General features: G+C 42.0%; 1 protein-coding gene across 1 annotated transcript; it reads left to right on the top strand.

The window, feature by feature from the left end:
- Positions 1–2697: 2697 nt before the first annotated feature.
- LOC120436380 (stonustoxin subunit beta-like) lies at positions 2698–19903 on the top strand. The gene is made up of 6 exons (XM_039607322.1): positions 2698–2751; positions 13279–13443; positions 17349–17522; positions 17907–18080; positions 18925–18971; positions 19116–19903. The coding sequence occupies exons 3-6, from the start codon at positions 17467–17469 to the stop codon at positions 19730–19732; spliced, it is 894 nt and encodes a 297-aa protein (XP_039463256.1). The 5' UTR covers positions 2698–2751; positions 13279–13443; positions 17349–17466; the 3' UTR covers positions 19733–19903.
- Positions 19904–20342: the final 439 nt, after the last annotated feature.

Here is a 20342-nt window from a genome sequence, read left to right as displayed (position 1 = left end):
GAGCATGGACAAAGCCAAGCAGAATTAAAATGCAGTTGTGCAATGATCTAGAGTATATTTCCAGTTTCAGACAGAAAATAGTTAATATGTAAACTGAAAATAAAGAACCTGTACAAAGAGAATTTGCAATGCATCAACTACACATCGTCTCGACCCAGAACGCTTAAGTGGATTTCAAATAAGAACAGGAGTGACTGCTAGACTATCAGGTCTCCAGCTGTCCCTGGCTGCCTACAATAGAGTATAATCAAGCCCTAGTACTTTATTAAGTCATGGTAGAAAGTAGGAAGAACAATGAACCTTTTCTGCTGTCTTCAGGACAATATATGTATAGCATTTAGAGATTTTTTTTTGAAAAAGATAGGACATCATATAGGAAACAAATGCTATTGGAAGATTTCCAATCTACTTTTGAAATGCATAAATGGCCTCAACAGAAGACAAAAGGAAAATATATTTGTTTTTGTGTTTTAACATTAGGGGCTGCCTTTTTTGCTGCATTCAGAGGTGCTTTGACTGCAGGCTCTGAAATGTTTATGGGTTCTTAGAAACAACACAAGTCACACACTTAGATTTTCTGCAGATATTTAAACTACTTTTGAAAGAAGACATAACAAGGGAATATCACCCATCTACCAGCAGAACAGATTTCAGGTTGATGTGCAATAAAATAAAACAGTTGAGTATAAAAATGGGAGCAATTCCACAACAGTTATTGCAATATCTGAGCACACTTCACAATAAAGGTGACATGTGAACAGCAAAATACCAGCAATACTCTTACTCTAATTATAGAATTGGTTCTGGATTTTTTTCAAACTGAAAAACTGTTGTTTGCTCTTTTTACGATAAGAAAAATCTTACTGATACCCCGTTTGTTTGTGTGTGTGTGTGTGTGTGTGTGTGTGTGTGTGTGTGTGTGTGTGTGTGCATGTGCATGTCTTTGTATCATTCAGAAACCCCTGCTGCAGATTGTCAACGTAACCTTAAATCTACTCTGAAGAAGAAGTTCCAGTGTGTGTTTGAGGGGATCGCTAAAGCAGGAAACCCAACCCTTCTGAATCAGATCTACACAGAGCTCTACATCACAGAGGGAGGGACTGCAGAGGTCAATGATGAACATGAGGTCAGACAGATTGAAACAGCATCCAGGAAACCAGACGGACCAGAAACAACAATCAGTCAAGAAAACATTTTTAAACACACACATGGAAGAGATGAACCAATCAGAACAGTGCTGACAAAGGGAGTGGCTGGCATTGGAAAAACGGTCTTAACACAGAAATACACCCTCGACTGGGCTGAAGACAAAGCCAACCAGGAAATCCAGTTCATATTTCCATTTGCTTTCAGAGAGCTGAATGTGCTGAAAGAGGAAACATTCAGCTTGGTGGAACTTGTTCATCTCTTCTTTACTGAAACCAAAGAAGCAGGAATCTGCAAATTTGAAGACTTCCAGGTTCTGTTCATCTTTGATGGTCTGGATGAGTGTCGACTTCCTCTGGACTTCCACAAAACTAAAATTCTAACTGACCCTACAAAGTCCACCTCAGTGGATGTGCTGCTGATAAACCTCATCAGGGGGAATCTGCTTCCATCTGCTCACCTCTGGATAACCACACGACCTGCAGCTGCCAATCAGATCCCTTCTGCATGTGTTGACATAGAGACAGAGGTCAGAGGGTTCACTGACCCACAGAAGGAGGAGTACTTCAGGAAGAGATTCAGAGATGAGGAGCAGGCCAGCAGGATCATCTCCCACATCAAGACATCACGAAGCCTCCACATCATGTGCCACATCCCAGTCTTCTGCTGGATCACTGCTACAGTTCTGGAGGATGTGCTGAAAACCGGAGATGGAGGACAGCTGCCCAAGACCCTGACTGACATGTACATCCACTTCCTGGTGGTTCAGGCTAAAGTGAAGAAGGTCAAGTATGATGGAGGAGCTGAGACAGATCCACACTGGAATCCAGAGAGCAGGAAGATGATGGAGTCTCTGGGAAAACTGGCTTTTGATCAGCTGGAGAAAGGAAACCTGATCTTCTATGAATCAGACCTGACAGAGTGTGGCATTGATATCAGAACAGCCTCAGTGTACTCAGGAGTGTTCACACAGATCTTTAAAGAGGAGAAAGGACTGTACCAGGACAAGGTCTACTGCTTCATCCATCTGAGTGTTCAGGAGTTTCTAGCTGCTCTTCATGTTCATCTGACCTTCATCAACTCTGGACTCAATCTGCTGGAAGAACAAACAACCTTCCCAATGTCAGAAACAAGACAATCTACATTTAAACACTTCCACCAGAGTGCTGTGGACAAGGCCTTAGAGAGTCCAAATGGACACCTGGACTTGTTCCTCCGCTTCCTCCTGGGTCTTTGTCTTCAGACCAATCAGACTCTCCTACGAGGCCTGCTGACACAGACAGAAAGTAGCTCACGGGTTAAAAAGAAAACAGCCAAGTACATCATGGAGAAGCTCAGTGAGAATTTGTCTGCAGAGAAAAGTATCAATCTGTTCCACTGTCTGAATGAACTGAATGATCGTTCTCTAGTGGAGAAGATCCAACAGTCCCTGAGATCAGGAAGTCTCTCCACAGATAAACTGTCTCCTGCTCAGTGGTCAGCTCTGGTCTTCATCTTACTGTCATCAGAAAAAGATCTGGATGTGTTTGACCTGAAGAAATACTCTGCTTCAGAGGAGGCTCTTCTGAGGCTGCTGCCAGTGGTCAAAGCCTCCAACAAAGCTCTGTAAGTACAAACAAGTTTCATGATTGTATATAATATAATTTAGATACTATATGCAGTTCCAAAATACACAGGTCTGGAGACATAATGCTAATGAAAATAGTTAGTAAAAATAAAAAAAAATATACTTAAAATTATACATACAAGTTACAGTTATACATACAAGCATTGTATCAACTATGGAATTGTAATCCCAAATTTCAAATGTTATATTATCTGTGTTTGACCATTGGATCTCTACTCTGATCCTAGATTTGATCGTTCTAGTTGAAAGAATCCTGTGATGTTGTAAAGAAAACTTTTTTTTGTTGTTTTTGGTAGTGTTTTTTTTTTTAAAGCTTGATCTAATATCCCACAGGTTTTAAAGGTACTGTGACTCACAGAACCCAATTCTAAGATTCTTATAACTTTTGGAATTCCTTTGTTGATATTTGACCTCACTAAACAAGTATATGTAGCCAAATGTTGGAACCTGATGGAAAACATGACATTGGTCATCTTTCTCAGAGTAAGATCATCATTCTATCTCTTGAACTGGCCTGGCAGGATGACCTCTGGTGGGGCACTCACATAATGCTCAGCGATTCTCTGCGCAATCAACCTCTCACATGTTTAGGCTTGCTGCAGGAGATTTCACTTGTCATGTTCGAATAGTAAGCTAACGACTGATAAGACGATCGGGCAGGGCAGAGATAGATTTTGGTAGCCTGACTGGAAAAATCGCTAGCCCCGGGACGTCGGGCTAGCGATTTTGCGAGCCCTGCGAAGCCAAAGACAGACAACAAAATATTCCGCTGTTGTAACTGGAGGAGCTGGGGAGGATGCTCTGGGTTGTTTCCCCTGTGCCAGTTTTCATCTGAGGAGTTCCTCTGCCAAGGTGACCGAAGGAAAGACGTTGTCCTCGGAGCTCCTCTGTCAGTTGGAGTCAGAACCCCTTTCCATTTTTTACTTCCTGAGAACTTCCAGTGTTTTCATCCAACATGCTATGTATTGCTTTATTCAGGTGTAGGCTCACATTTCCACTTCATCTATAATCCAATCCTCACATCTTCGCCTCCCGTGCAGGTTTGTAAGGGTGCACAGCAGCTAAAAGATCTCCTTTGTTTTTTAAAAAAAGTCAAAAGTAGATCTCAGGCTGCTAATCCAGGGAACTGCATACAGGGTGACCCCTAGTTTGATACCAGTGGGTACTGGATTGTAGAGCAGTCTCTCTTCAGTAGTGGGACCCACATGGTTTTCCCTTCATGAGGGATCCACTCAGTCACCGGTCTTCATTCTCAGAAAATGCTCCTACATTATTTTCCATCAGCTGCTCGGCCTCCACCTCCATGCCTCGCAACCCCAATCCTCCCCCAAAGAAGAGGATTCAGGCACTGGCTAGTTCTCATCATCAGTGGTAATGCAGTCAGCCTCTTTGGAGATTGTCCCCTCATCTTCTGGAGAAGAAGTTTCTTCATCTTGGGCAGATGTCCTTTCTTCAAGGGCAGAGGACTGCTGCTGTCCTTGCTCTCTCACCAGATCATATAGGCAGTGCTTAAAGCAGTGATGATCTTATTGCCATATTGCCATAATAAGTGATCTGGATGTTGTCAGGCTTGCTTACAGCAGTAAAAATTAGCATATTGTGATGAAGTTCATTATTTCCTGTAATGTACTGACAAACATTAGACCAGGGGTGTCCAAACTTTTTTCGCTGAGGGCCACATACATAAAAATATAGGAGGGGCTGGGCCACTTACTAGAAATTAGGTATATAACCTTTACTGTTTTAAAAATCACTTAAAAATGGTCAAATGTGTTATATTGTTGAATATAATTAAAGACGAAACTGCCTTCATCACAGCTTTCCATAAATGGATCTTTATTGATTTATTCAGAAAAAGCTTTGGTAGCTCATTCTCAGAACAGCAGCCTCAGATTTCTTGTTAGACAGAAGATTTACAGGAAAAACAATAAGGGGAAAATGGGACAGGTACATTTCAAGTTTGTTATTTACGTTATTAGGCTTAGCAAAACACCTATTAACGTCCGTTTGAAACCGTTATCAACATTAACAGACTGAACTGGACTTAATAACATGAGTGCATATAATTTTAGTAAATTATTCTGGTGAGTATCAGCTGCGCTGGGTATGTAAATCAGGCCATCCAGCTGCGGTGCTGATCGCCACTCGTGCCAAAACTCCAGACAAATGTCACTTGATCAAGGAGCAGATCTGCATCAGATGAGATCAGCTGACTTTGCGTGTGCGTGTGCTGCGCACAGCGGTGTGTACTCTGTGTGTTAACAAGAAAAACGCATATAAGAAAGTGGTGCGCAAAAGCAGGGTAGTGACAGAATTGATGCGCATTATTGATATTTGAAGCATGTGTACTGCACATTAACACACGGGTACTGTGGAATATATTTTTACTCACCTAAAGCGCTCGTGCTCTCATCCACTCCCCGCAAAAAATTAGCAGCTGTGCGGTGTCTGTGGCATCGGTGCTCTCATCGCATGCGATGGAGTAAAAACCAAAAGCACAGCTTTATCAGACAGTTGCAGTTTAATGTTGGCTGACAGTCTTCAGTGCGTGGCACAACTGGATTTCTGGACATGCTGACGTTGTTGAAGTCCTGTTCTGTTTCCGGGCACATTATTTCGGTGACTTTAACGAGGCTGTGTTTTATGAGGTCTCCGTCTGAAAAAGGCTCGCCATGTCTTGCGATGAGTTGGGCGACCTCATAGCTGCTATTGGAGCCTTTTCCTGAACAATTTGAGCACGAAAAAAAATACTGTTGCTGACCGTGCAGGAGAGCTACCCTTTGCTTTAATTTCTGCTCTCGCTCAGCACCAGTGTAGGATGCATAGGCCTGATGTTTGGTTTCATAATGACGTCGTACATTATACTCTTTCATAACTGCCACAGTTTCAGTGCAGATCAAACAGATACACTTCCCCTTGAATTCTTTGAAGAAATATTCACTCTCTCACTGTGTCTGAAATTTTCTGCACTCACTTTCTACCTTTCGCTTGTTTGGTTCTGCCATGTTTAGTAACTTGGGGTAAATTTCTTCTGTTATTGTCCTTTTTGGTGGAGCAACTGCCTTGATCAACAGTAGCTCCCCCTGGTGTTAAAACTAAGAAGTGCAATAAACTCAAGCAAAAGTTGAAGTGCGGGCCATTTTCTATTCTATTTATAAAATTACTTGCGGGCCAATTAAAACTGGACCGCGGGCCAATTGCGGCCCGCGGGCCGGACTTTGGACATGCCTGCATTAGACTTTCATATATTTGAGATTCATTACACACAACTGAAGTAGTTCAAGCCTTTCATTGTTTTAATATTGATGATTTTGGCATACATAACTCATGAAAACCCAAAATTCCTATCTCAAAAAATTAGCATATTTCATCCGACCAATAAAAGAAAAGTGTTTTTAATACAAAAAAGTCAACCTTCAAATAATTATGTTCAGTTATGCACTCAATACTTGGTCGGGAATCCTTTTGCAGAAATGACTGCTTCAACGCGGCGTGGCATGGAGGCAATCAGCCTGTGGCACTGCTGAGGTGTTATGGAGGCCCAGGATGCTTCGATAGTGGCCTTAAGCTCATCCAGAGTGTTGGGTCTTGCGTCTCTCAACTTTCTCTTCACAATATCCCACAGATTCTCTATGGGGTTCAGGTCAGGAGAGTTGGCAGGCCAATTGAGCACAGTAATACCATGGTCAGTAAACCATTTACCAGTGGTTTTGGCACTGTGAGCAGGTGCCAGGTCGTGCTGAAAAATGAAATCTTCACCTCCATAAAGCTTTTCAGCAGATGGAAGCATGAAGTGCTCCAAAATCTCCTGATAGCTAGCTGCATTGACCCTGCCCTTGATAAAACACAGTGGACCAACACCGGCAGCTGACATGGCACCCCAGACCATCACTGACTGTGGGTACTTGACACTGGACTTCAGGCATTTTGGCATTTCCCAGACTCTGGCACCTTGATTTCCGAATGACATGCAAAAGTTGCTTTCATCCAAAAAAGTACTTTGGACCACTGAGCAACAGTCCAGTGCTGCTTCTCTGTAGCCCAGGTCAGGCGCTTCTGCCGCTGTTTCCGGTTCAAAAGTGGCTTGACCTTGGGAATGCGGCACCTGTAGCCCATTTCCTGCACACACCTGTACACGGTGGCTTTGGATGTTTCTACTCCAGACTCAGTCCACTGCTTCCGCAGGTCCCCCAAGGTCTGGAATCGGTTCTTCTCCACAATCTTCCTCAGGGTCCGGTCACCTCTTCTCATTGTGTAGCGTTTTCTGCCACACTTTTTCCTTCCCACAGACTCCCCACTGAGGTGCCTTGATAAAGCACTCTGGGAACAGCCTATTCGTTCAGAAATTTCTTTCTGTGTCTTACACTCTTGCTTGAGGGTGTCAATGATGGCCTTCTGGACAGCAGTCAGGTCGGCAGTCTTACCCATGATTGTAGTTTTGAGTAATGAACCAGGCTGGGAGTTTTTAAAAGCCTCGGGAATCTTTTGCAGGTGTTTAGAGTTAATTCGTTGATTCAGATGATTAGGTCAATAGCTCGTTTAGTGAACCTTTTCATGATATGCTAATTTTTTGAGACAGGAATTTTGGGTTTTCACGAGTTATGTATGCCAAAATCATCAATATTAAAAGAATGAAAGGCTTGAACTACTTCAGTTGTGTGTAATGAATCTGAAATATATGAAAGTCTAATGTTTATCAGTACATTAGTTTCAGTTTTCAGTTTTCAGTTTTATTTGTCATATGCAAGTTAGCACAGGGTTTGTGAGGATTGACCTTTTTAAAGGTCCATCTCACAGCTTCTGTTTTCAGAGTTAAAGTTGCAGCCTCACTGTCCTCCTGAGGGTAGAGGATCTGCTCTCTGTTGTCTGCATCAAAACGAGCATAGAAGTTGTTAAGCTCGTCTGCGAGAGATGCAGTGGGCTGAACACTGACTGTGTTGACCTTCTTGTAGTCAGTGATGCAGCGCAGTCCATTCCACAGTCGCCTGGTGTCAAATCTGTGGTAGCTGGACTCCATTTTGTCCCTGTAGTCCTTTCTGGCCTTTTTTATGGACTTTCGGAGGTCATACCTGGCTGCTTTATATGCATCAGCATCCCCGGAGTTAAAGGCAGAGGTCCGCACTTTTAGCTTGGCGCGCGAACGTCTTTATTTACCCAGGGTTTCTGATTTGGGTATATGCGGACAGTGGTTTTGTGATGATATCATCCATGCACTTTCCAATATATCCAATGACAGAGTCTGTGAGTTCATTGATGTTGCCATCAGCTGCATCCACAAATATCTGCCAGTCAGTTGTCTCAAAGCAGTCCTGCAGGACCTCCTCAGCCTCACTGTCCCATTTGTAAATAACCCTGGAAGCTGGTTTTTCCTGTTTTAGTCTTTGTCTGTATGCAGGCAGCAGCAGAATGGAACAATGGTCTGCCTTACCAAAAGCTGGGCGGGGAGGGTTTGTAGCACTCCTTGAATGGAGTGTAACAATGGTCCAATGTTTGATCACCTCTTGTGGGGAAGGAGATGTGCTGATAGTATTTGGGGAGAACCTTCTTCATGTTGGCTCTGTTGAAGTCTCCCAGCACAATAAAGGCAGCTTCTGGATTTTTGTTCTCAAGTCCAGTGATGATGTCATACAGTTCGTCCATAGCCGTAGCTTTATCAGCGTGTGGTGGAATGTAAACAGCTGAGAGGAGAACTGAGCTGAACTCCCTCGGGAGGTAAAAAGGCCTGACTTTAATGGTCAGCAGCTCGAGGCTCTGAGAGCAGTAAGTTTTTAAGATACACATCTCTAGCCCACAAGGAGTTAACCATAAAGCACACCCCTCCTCCCCTTTTCTTGCCTGAGTCCATCGTTCGGTCTCCCCGGTAAACAGTGAATCCATCCGGCGTGATGGCGCAGTCGGGGACGCTGGGCTCCAGCCATGTCTCTGTGAAGGCCAGAACGCAGCAGTTCCTGGTGTCTTGTTGGTGTTTAATCCGTGCACGCAGCTCGTCAAGTTTGTTGTCCAGACACTGGAGATTCGCGAGCAGGATGCTGGGGAGAGGTGGCTTGCTGTTTCTCTGTCGCGTTCGGCACAAAACTCCGGCGCGTTTCCCCCTCTTTGTTTTCCCTCGACGTCGCGCGAGTAAACAAAGGATCCCAGGTAGCAGAGCGTCCACGGAGTCGAAACCTGCTGTAAAGTCCGAACTGGCTGACGAACGTAGCTCCAGAAGCGTTTGTCTGTCATACCGAGTGTATGATCGCGCTGTGCGCACAGTAATAGAAAGCAGAACAAAATAAATAATAACATTTTTGCTGAGATGACTGGGAGCTCTCGTCGGTGCAGCCATCTTACGGCGCAACCGGAAATGCGTTGCGCCGTAAGATCATTATTACAGGAAATAATGAACTTTATCACAATATGCTAATTTTTTGAGAAGGACCTGTATATATACACACATATTAGGGTTGCAACGATACACAAAATTCACGGTTCTGTTCGGTGGTTCGGTTCGATACTTTGGTGTCACGGTTCAATATTTTTCCGATATTTTTTTGATGCAAAAAATGTTCATGCCTTTTAAATTTGTCATTTATTAAAATTATAAATATATATTTTAACTCAAAAGTACTGTTTTTAAATGTAATGTTGCTAAAACAACAAAATAATAATAAAAAAAAAATCTGAGCGAGAAATCACTCATCTTTGGAAAAAGAGAGTTTATTACAGAGAAATGGCTCTTTCCAAAATAAAAGCTATACTGTACGCTTCTTCTGGGCTATATTCTCAGCAGCATATTAAACATATAAGGTCCCCATAAGGAGAATCATGTGCTAACGGCTGTCTAAATGACTCGGGTGAAGTTTGTAGCATGCATGCTTGTTGTTTTTGTCTGCTTCCACTTGTCTTTGCACTAGGATGATGTCGGAGTAAATGTGCAGTCACATTCGTTGTGTTCCCACTAGTGCTGTCAGCGTTAATCTCGTTAAAATGACATTAACGCCATAACGAGGCAAATCTCCATAAACGAGTTACCGCGGATTGCCCCGTGCTTGGGGCTGGACGACGTCAACACGTTAACAAGCTAACTGCGCTAACGCACTAGTTTCAACCGATGCGATTGAGCATTGCGTGGCCCATCCGACATACTGTTTTACTTTTGTCCACGACGCGCTTACCATCAGGGTCATGCTTCACATGAAAACCAAAATAGTTCCAAACGCCAGATCTGAATAAGGGTGGGGGAGGTTCAATTTCGGGTAGCGTTGAGGCACTTGCCGTGTAGCAACGAGCTTAACTTCTGTCTCACTAGCTTGCACAGCGTTCAGTGGATCTGCGCTCGACAGTGCAGCCTAGGCGGAGTAGTCAAACGCAGATCCACTGAGCTCTCAACACAGCATCATCAGAAGAAAAGTTATTCGATACGTATGCGTACCAAAAGCACTGTATCGAACCGTTCAATACCGATACATGTATTGTTGCACCCCTAATATATATATACAGTCAAGCCCATAATTATTCATACCCCTGGCTATTTTGGCTATTGACTTTTTGCTAAAATATAAATAAAACCTGAGAAATATTTTTTTCCACGATGATGCCTCTTGTACATTGTCTTATTATCTTTTGGGAGACACCTGTGTCATTTCTGGTCAAAAAAGAACTTGCTGGTTGAACAAAAGAAACTTTAAGTCAAAATTTGGCAGGGGTATGAATAATTGTGGGCTTGACTGTACATATGTATATATATATATATATATATATATATATATGTGTGTGTGTGTGTGTTAGGGCTGCCGCGATTAGTCGACTAGTCACGATTACGTCGACTATCAAAATCGTCGACGACTGATTTAATAGTCAACGCGTCGTTTGAAGCTTTATAAGATCACAAAAGACGCAGGAATAAGTAGTAGGATTTAATAGTGTAAAAACGGACTGAAACAGAAGATGGCAGCACTGCATGTACAAGGATGCCAGCTGCCGTTAAGCCCCGAAGAAGAAGAAGTAGCTCTGTCCCAGAATTCATAGCGCAGCCCAGCTCAGTTTCCAACAATGGCGGCAGCTAGTTAGTTTTAATATTACTTTTATTATTCTTTCTGGGTCACAAAATAAACGTTTAACATATTTTCAGGCGAGAATGTAACTGTGCAAACCTTAAATATCTGCTCAGTTTGTCAAAACACCACATATTTTCAAAAGCGCTCTGACATTTTCGGAGACGTCTGTTACCCACCAGCTCGATAGCTAGCCGGGGGAAAGGCTCATTAGCGCCCGTGAGAACACCGGACTCCCGGCAAATTGTTTTCAAACCCACCGCCGTCTTTCGCTACTCAGGTTAAACATAAGTCACTTAGATAACTTAAAAATGTTATTGTTTGGCTTTTTTTTAGTATTTTATTTGTTCCTGAGTAAATCGGTTTGGCTGAGATAAGTTATAGTTTTTACACAGCTGAATAACCTTCAAGCAGACAAGTGATTATCAGAAGTGTAAGATGCTCGAGAATATACTCTGGTGTCCTGTTATATTTTAGATAGCAAGGAGTTTATTAAACTTCACCAAAACAATCTGCAAATTTCATTAAAATTTAATAAACTATCATCTTGTCTTTATTTTTAGTTAGCACATACCTTAAACACTTAATTTTAGCTGTAAGCTAATGATAGTTATACAAGAGCAGATGCATGCTGGTGCAATAAACTGTACGTTTTACGTCCAGTGGATGCATGATCTGATTAGTCGACTAATCGCAAAAATAATCGGTGACTAGTCGACTATCAAAATAATCGTTTGTGGCAGCCCTAATATACATATATATATATATATATATATATATATATATATTAGGGCTGCCACGATTAGTCGACTAGTCACGATTACGTCGACTATTAAAATCATCGACGACTGATTTAATAGTCGACGCGTCGTTTGAAGCTGATCACAAAAGACGCAGGAACAAGTAGTAGGATTTAAGAGTTTAATAACGGACTGAAACAGAAGATGGCAGCACTGCATGTACAAGGATGCCAGCTGCGGTTAAACCCCGAAGAAAAAGAAGTGGCTCTGTCCCAGAATTCATAGCGCAGCCCAGCTCAGTTTCCAACAATGGCGGCAGCTAGTTAGTTCTAATATTAAACTTATTATTCTTTCTGGGTCACAAAATAAACGTTTAACATATTTTCAGGCGAGAATGGTAAATGGCCTGCATTTGTATAGCGCTTTACTCAGTCCCTAAGGACCCCAAAGCGCTTTACACTACATTCAGTCATTCACCCATTCACACACACATTGGCAATGGCAAGCTACAATGTAGTCACAGCTGCCCTGGGGCGCACTGACAGAGGCGAGGCTGCCGAACACTGGCGCCACCGGGCCCTCTGACCACCACCAGTAGGCAAACACGGGGTTAGTATCTTGCCCAAGGATATTTGGCATGCAGCCAGGAGGCAGCCTGGGATCGAACCACCGACCTTCTGGTTTGTGGCTGACCTGCTCTGCCACCTGAGCTACAGCCACCCCATAGAATGTAGCTGTGTAAACCTCAAGTATCTTCTCAGTTTATCAAGACACCACATATTTTCAAAAGCGCTCCGACGTTTTCGGAGACGTCTGTTACCCACTAGCTCGATAGCTAGCCCGGGGCAAGGCTCACTAGAGCTCGTAAGAACATCGGACTCCCGGCAAATCGTTTTCAAACCCACCGCCGTCTTTCGCTACTCAGGTTAAACATATATGAGTCACTTAGATAACTTACAAATGTTATTGTTTGGCTTTTTTAGTATTTTATTTGTTCCTGAGTAAATCGGTTTGGCTGAGATTAAGGTTATAGTTTTTACACAGCTGAATAAACGTCAAGCAGACAACTGATTATCAGAAGTTTGAGATGCTCAAGAATATACTCCGGTGTCCTGTTATATTTTAGATAGCAAGGAGCAAACAGCTGAGTTTATTAAACTCCACCGAAACAATCTGCAAATGTCATTAAAATTTAATAAACTATCATCTTGTCTTTATTTTTATTTAGCACATACCTTAAACACTTAAAGCTGTAAGCTAATGATAGTTATATAAGAGCAGATGCATGCTGGTGCAATAAGCTGTACGTTTTACGTCCAACGGATGCATGATCTGATTAGTCGACTAATCGCAAAAATAATCGGTGACTAGTCGACTATCAAAATAATCGTTTGTGGCAGCCCTAATATATATATATATATAAGATAGATAGATAGACCTTCAGGTACCTCCTTTTACCTGAAGATGTGGAGCAATATCCCATCTTTGGTCTGATGTCCTCTATCAAATTTTAAGTTATTTCATAATTAACAATTACACAAAAACATTTCCTGCACTTGGAGCAAACACGGGCAAACCAGGTGATATCATATATGATATATTCCACTCCTAATCACTCATCTGTCCAACAACTCTGTGGAAAATGATTCACTGCTTGAGTGTTGTACATGCCTGTGTTCGTTTAAAAAAAAAACAAAAAAAAACTATTTCTTGTTTTTTTTCTTTTCTTCAGATTGAGTGGCTGCAACCTCTCAGAAAGAAGCTGTAAAGCTCTGTCCTCAGTGTCCTCGTCTAGTCTGAGAGGGCTGGATCTGAGTAACAACATCCTACAGGATTTGGGGGTGAAGTATCTGTCAGTTGGACTGGAGAGTCCACACTGTACTCTGGAAACGCTGAGGTTAGAATAATTTTAGTTGGTTCTAATACCTAAATGTAATATATAACAAATTCCTTTCTAAACAATGTTTAATTCATGAGATTATATCACATTCAAATAAATATGGCTCCATAATGTAGTGGTTAACACTTTTATTTAGCAGCAAAATATCACTGGTTCAATTCCAGCTGCATTAGTACAGACGAAATGAAGGTAGCTATCAAGGGAATGAAGTGTGGAAAGATGGTTGGCCCACTTTACATACCCTGCAGAGAGGTATGGAGATGTCTAAAGGAGAGCGACATTTTGACCAGGCTTTTTAAATACAAGGATTAAAATACAATACATAGGATTCGGTGAAACATATGATAGGGTGCCAAAAAAGGAACTGTGGTAATACATCAGAAGTGGCAGAGAAAGTGGGGTTACATTGGGGATTGGCTCTGAGCCTTTTGTTTGCAATGAAGATGGACAGGTTTACACATAAAGTCAAGCTGGGATCTACATGGACTGGAGAGGTGGACGTGTTCTTTGGAAAGATGAGGAATGAATGTCAGTTCAACAAGAGATATTTTCGAAGAACTGAATCTGATTTATTGAGAAACAAAATATAATTAATTATATGTTTCAGAATCAGCTTTAATGACTAATTATTTGTATACATACAACAAATTGGGCTGTTTTTCTTTTTGATTATTGTTTTTTTTGCTTTTATTTCAAATGGAACTGACAATAACAACACACGTTGCATTCAATTGAATTCAATTTTATTTATATAGCGCCAACTCACAACAACAGTCACCTTGAGGCGCTTTATATTGTACAGTAGATCGTACAATAATACATACAGAGAAAAACCCAACAATCATATGACCCCCTATGAGCAAGCACTTTGGCGACAGTGGGAAGGAAAAACTCCCTTTTAACAGGAAGAAACCTCCGGCAGAACCAGGCTCAGGGAGGGGCGGCCATCTGCTGCACCCCGGTTGGGGTGAGAGAAGGAAAACAGGATGAAAGACATGCTGTGGAAGAGAGACAGAGATTAATAACAGATATGATTCAGTGCAGAGAGGTCTGTTAACTCATAGTGAGTGAGAAAGGTGACTGGAAAGGAAAAACTCAATGCATCATGGGAATCCCCCGGCAGCCTACATCTATTGCAGCATAACTAAGGGAGGATTCAGGGTCACCTGGTCCAGCCCTAACTATATGCTTTAGCAAAAAGGAAAGTTTTAAGCCTAATCTTGAAAGTAGAGATAGTGTCTGTCTCCCGAATCCAAACTGGAAGCTGGTTCCACAGAAGAGGGGCCTGAAAACTGAAGGCTCTCCCTCCCATCCTACTTTTAAATACTCTAGGGCAGTGGTTCCCAAACTTTTTTTGCTGGGCCCCCCTTGTTTTACAAGAAAAATGTTCGCGCCCCCCCACCCCCCTTGTGCACGCGCGCACACGCACGAACACATCCCCCAACCACACACACCCATATTTTGCTCCATTGTGGTTTATTTCACACCTCAAACATTTAGTAAACAATTAAGCAAATACATGTAATCTGCAATAAATAACACGTAGTAATAAAATAAACTACCAACTCTTTTACGCTCCGTCCCCTCTACACAGGTATTTTTGAAAACGCAGCTGTTTCGTCCACACGAAGAACGGAGATTTTTTAAAACTCCTTTTTTTGCGTTTACGTGTGGACGAGGAGGTATGTGCCTTTATTCACATCACGCTGTGCGCCACATTATTGTTTACATGAGATGAATTGCAGAATGGCAGGTAGAGACAAAATACTGTTAATCTGACTATCTGCAGGTTTTACACGCTTACATATACATGCAGTTACTGTCCCTCCATTATGAAAGGCAGAGGCGTCACGGTGGAATTATTTTACATGTAGTTTTTTTTTCCTGTGTAATAATGTTCAACATTGCTATCAATACATTTTTCAATCCCTCTGCAAAATGGGTTCAAAAACAAAAACAGCTGTGGGATACTGTTTGTCCGTGATTTGAACGGGGGAACAAATCATGGCAGGATCAGCCTGATATTATTTGTATCCCGCTGTAACTTTACTGTATAAAGAGCTAACATCTCCAAAATGTCAGGAGTAGTTAGTCATTACAACAAGTGTTTGTGAACTAAAAATCAAGAATGTGGGATACTGTTTGTCCGTGATTTGAACAGCCCAGCGCTGCTCCCGACGGAAGGAAAACCAATTCTGCAGGGAGACCTACCTCGGCACTTGTGCAGGTGAAACCAAAGGGAAGATATGCTTCACCATATTTTCTAGTCTTTGGCTTAGAATGAGGTTGGTTTGGAGACATATTCAGCGATGCTTCATCTCCTGCTTTGCGTTTGTGTGGGAGCCCCGTCAAAAACCTGTCCATTAGCAGTGTCCAAGCGTTGTTTTTTTGTTTTTTGTTCATCCATTCGCTTCCGCTTATCCTTTTCAGGGTCGCGGGGGGCGCTGAAGGCTATCCCAGCTGTCATAGGGCGAGAGGCGGGGTACGCCCTGGACAGGTTGCCAGTCTGTCGCAGGGCTAACACACAGGGACAGACAACCATTCGCACTCACATTCACTCACACATTTACACCTAGTGGTAATTTGGATTATCCAATTAACCTATCCCCACAAGCTGCATGTCTTTGGATGGTGGGAGGAAGCTGGAGTACCCGGAGAGAACCCACGCAAACACGGGGAGAACATGCAAACTCCACACAGAAAGACCACGGCCTGATGGCGGAATTGAACTCAGGACCTTCTTGCTGTGCGGCAACAGTGCTAACCACCGTGCCACCGTGCTGCCTTGTTTTTGTTTTTTGTTTTTTTCCCCTTTTCATCCCGCGCCCCCCCTGCAATGGCCTTGCCCCCCCCCAGGGGGCAGGCCCTACACTTTGGGAAGGTCTGCTCTAGGGACAGCAAGTAGGCCTGCAGAGCGAGAGCAAAGTGCTCTAATAGGGTGATATGGTACTACAAGGTCATTAAGATAAGATGGGGCCTGATTATTTAAGACCTTGTATGTGAGGAGCAGGATTTTGAATTCAATTCTGGATTTAACAGGAAGCCAATGAAGGGAAGCCAAAACAGGAGAAATATGCTCTCTCTTTCTAGCCCCTGTCAGTACTCTTGCTGCAGCATTTTGGATTAGCTGAAGGCTTTTCAGGGAGTTTTTAGGACATCCTGATAATAATGAGTTACAGTAGTCCAGCCTGGAAGTAATGAATACATGAACTAGTTTTTCAGCATCACTCTGAGACAGGATATTTCTAACTTTAGAGATGTTGCGCAAATGGAAGAAAACTGTCTTACATATTTGTTTAATATGTGCATTGAAGGACATGTCCTGGTCCAAAAAAGACCTCCAGGGTTCCTCACAGTGTTACTGGAGGCCAAGGTAATGCCATCAAGAGTAAGAATCTGGTTACTTAGATACATTCTAATATAGGTCTTTGTCCCTCAAGCTCAGCTCCTCCACCCAGAGGCCTTGAGGGTCCTGCACAGTATCTTTGCTGCTCCCAGAACTCCAATCTTCTAGATATAGATCTCGGATGTTGTTCCTGGGATCTGCTGGAGCCACTCACCAAGTTTGGGGGTCAATGCCCCAAGTGTTCCTATTACCAAAGCAACCACTGTTACCTTCACTCTTCACACCTTCTCGAGCTTGTCTTTCAGCCCTTGGTATTTCTCTATAATCTCATCATCTCTCAAAGCTAAAGATGTTAAGATTTTTGGAGGGGAACAACCAAATTTGACAAGAGCAGAAATCAATAAATCAGAGGGAGAGTTCTTATAGAGCGGATTAGGTGGTTAGAGAGGCAGGAACAAGACAGAGGAGGGACTGTGAGTGTTATTGATATATTTTCACTTTTTACTGTTTTTTTTATTTGTTTGTTTTGTTTGTGTTTCTGACCTTTCCTTTTCAGTTTAAGGAGCTGTAACCTATCAAAGGGAAGTTGTGAAACTCTGTCCTCAGTTCTCAGCTCCAAGTCATGTAACCTTAAAGAGCTGGACCTGAGTAACAATGACCTGCAAGATTCAGGCATGAAGATTCTGTCTGTTGGACTGAAGAGTCCACACTGTACTCTGGAAACTCTCAGGTTAGAATAATGTTAAAAAAAAGACTTTATGATTGAAGTTTCAGATATGAATTTGTGAGATTAGTAAGTTTTCAGGTGGACTGGTGAGTTCACACTGCAAACTGAAAAATTTCTGATCCAAATAAGTTTATTTGATGTCACTGATGTGTTATTCTCATTAACATTTTATCGATAGATAGACAAAAGGATAAATATAACTAGGATTATGCACTTTAATCTGGGACGGGGTTGGGTGGTAGGAAAACAGAATTCAGTCGACTGCATTTTTTTTGTACACACTATATTTTAAACAAATACTTAAAACCAAAAGAAACCTCCGTCAGTGTTATTTGTGATTCTTCCTAGTACGTCATGATCTAAACAAGACCTTTTATCTTTCAACAGTCTCTCAGGTTGTCTGATCACAGAAGAAGGTTGCACTTCTCTCCTGTCATCTGTAAACTCTAAATCCTCCTGTCTGAGAGAGCTGGACCTGACGTACAATTATCCAAGCAAAACATTGTTGAAGCAGCTATTTATTACAGTGGAGGATATGCACTGTGCACTTGACATGCTCAGGTATGGAGAAACCTACTGCAACAATAGATGATGTCTAAGGAGTGAGATCGGAAAGATTTTCTCTGTCATAATATTAGCTTGCCTCATACGAACCTTACAAACAAAACTGATTCCAAACAAGCTCTGCCTACAACTGATGTATTTTTTTAATCATACCAAGACCACAAAATGGTTTACACTATTGTGCTATCTTGATGCATGCTCAATCATCCAGATAAGGAAATCCAAAAATTATGTGGTAATTTGTGGCAGTTTAGAACATTTCTAACGAATAAACACTAAATAATCACACAAATGCAATGATATCAGACTGTGCATCTCTAAGTGGAAAATATCCAGTAGGTGATGGAAATATTTTAGCAGACATTGGATAATACCTCAAATGTAGTACACTTTTTCGTGGATAACAGTGTAAAGTTACTTGTACTCATCCTAAGTGCAAATCTGGTACTGGGTATGATATTTGCGCTAACTTTGATCCTGGATAGCCTCTGCAAGCCGTCAAACTAGCTTTTCCACTGCATTAACCAGTGTAATGTATGTTGTTATTGTTGCCTTTTCTGTTCTATGAGGAAATGCCATTTTGGTAATCGTCCTGTCTTTCAACGTTTCATCCATGCATATCGAAGGGCAGAGTGTCAAAAGAGCATCTAACACCTGTGACAGAGCTGGGGCTGGTTTTTGTTTTAATTTTACATAAGTACAGTGACGAAATGTGTATATCTTGCAAGAAATGACTGTACTATCAGATCAAATTGCAAAAAACAAAACTTGACATGTGTGTAATGTCCATGTGTTCATGCTGAAAGAAACTGTGCTGGTCTGACCCCTCTTCTCCTTTCAGGGTGGAGCCTACTGGAGTCCAATGGTTAAGACCAGGTCTGAGGAAGTGTAAGTGTGTTTTTAATGTGATTCATGAAAACAAAGCAGCACACATTCAACCATCTTCAAACTGTCACATCACCCATTCACATCTCTGATGTCAGGAGTCATCATCAATAACTGCAACTGGATTGTGTTTGTTCTCTCCATCAGATTCCTGTGAACTTACACTTGATGTTAACACAGCACACAGAAAGCTCAAACTGTCTGACAACAACAGGAAGGTGACATGTGTGAAGGAGGATCAGTCATATCCTGATTATCCAGACAGATTTGACTTCTGGAAGCAGCTGTTGTGTAGAAGAGGTCTGACTGGTCGCTGTTACTGGGAGGTTGAATGGAGAGGGAAGGTTGATATATCGGTAAGTTACAGAAGAATCAGAAGGAAAGGTGACAGTGGAGACTGCAAGTTTGGATGGAATGATCAGTCCTGGAGTCTGAGCTGCTCTGATGGATGTTACTCTGTCTCACACAATAAGATAAAAACATCCATCTCCTCCTCCCCTTCCTCCTCCTGCTCCTCCTCTGTCTCTAATAGAGTAGCAGTGTATGTGGACTGTCCTGCTGGCACTCTGTCCTTCTACAGAGTCTCCTCTGACACACTGATCCACATCCATACCTTCAACACCACATTCACTCAAACTCTTTATCCTGGATTTGGAGTCTGGGCTGATTGGTGTGATTCCTCTGTATGTCTTTACAAAGAAGTGCAAACTCCTTTTGGAGAATCCCTCACTGTTGATGAAATGGTTCTCTCTGTACAGGATTGAACACAGCAGCATTGATTATTAAGTTAGACGCACCGGCACAAAATTTAGGCGCACTCAAATTTTTCAACCGCATCGCTTAACACCGCAGTTTTACATGTGCACTTGTTTGGGGGGGAAGTTGCAGTCCATACAGACAATATTAATTTCTAAATTATTAACTAACAATCTTGTGCTTAAAGTGCTTTGGCAATATTGTAGAAAATGTTAAACTTAATCATCATCTCGGCCTCCTCTGACGACATGTTTGCTATTGCATGCTGCTGAAAGGCAGTGGGGAGAGGGGACACTTAGGCAGTGCATTTATTGCAGCATATAATGTGTTTTCTGTATACACTGTGCTTTTTCAGCGTTCAGAGGTTGATGGCACCGTGTCAGAGCACTGGCTATGAATTTCAGATGGATCAGGCCTTAACTTAACAAAAAAGTTATCAATAGTTTTGTATTTCTGTTCATGGGGTGAAACTATGGAACAGTCTGAATATGAAATTAAAGCAATGTCCAAACATAAAACTGTTCAAAAGGAGTTATAAAAATATGATCTTCTCGAACTATAAAGAAAAATAAAATATTGAAATTAAGTGAATGTCTCTATTTTTAAAAAAAAATCATG

Source organism: Oreochromis aureus, linkage group 3, assembly GCF_013358895.1.
Source record: "Oreochromis aureus strain Israel breed Guangdong linkage group 3, ZZ_aureus, whole genome shotgun sequence".
NCBI classification, from domain to species: Eukaryota; Metazoa; Chordata; class Actinopteri; order Cichliformes; family Cichlidae; genus Oreochromis; species Oreochromis aureus.
The sequence above is the reverse complement of the archived record's forward strand: the minus strand, read 5'-3'. Positions and strand labels throughout refer to the sequence as shown.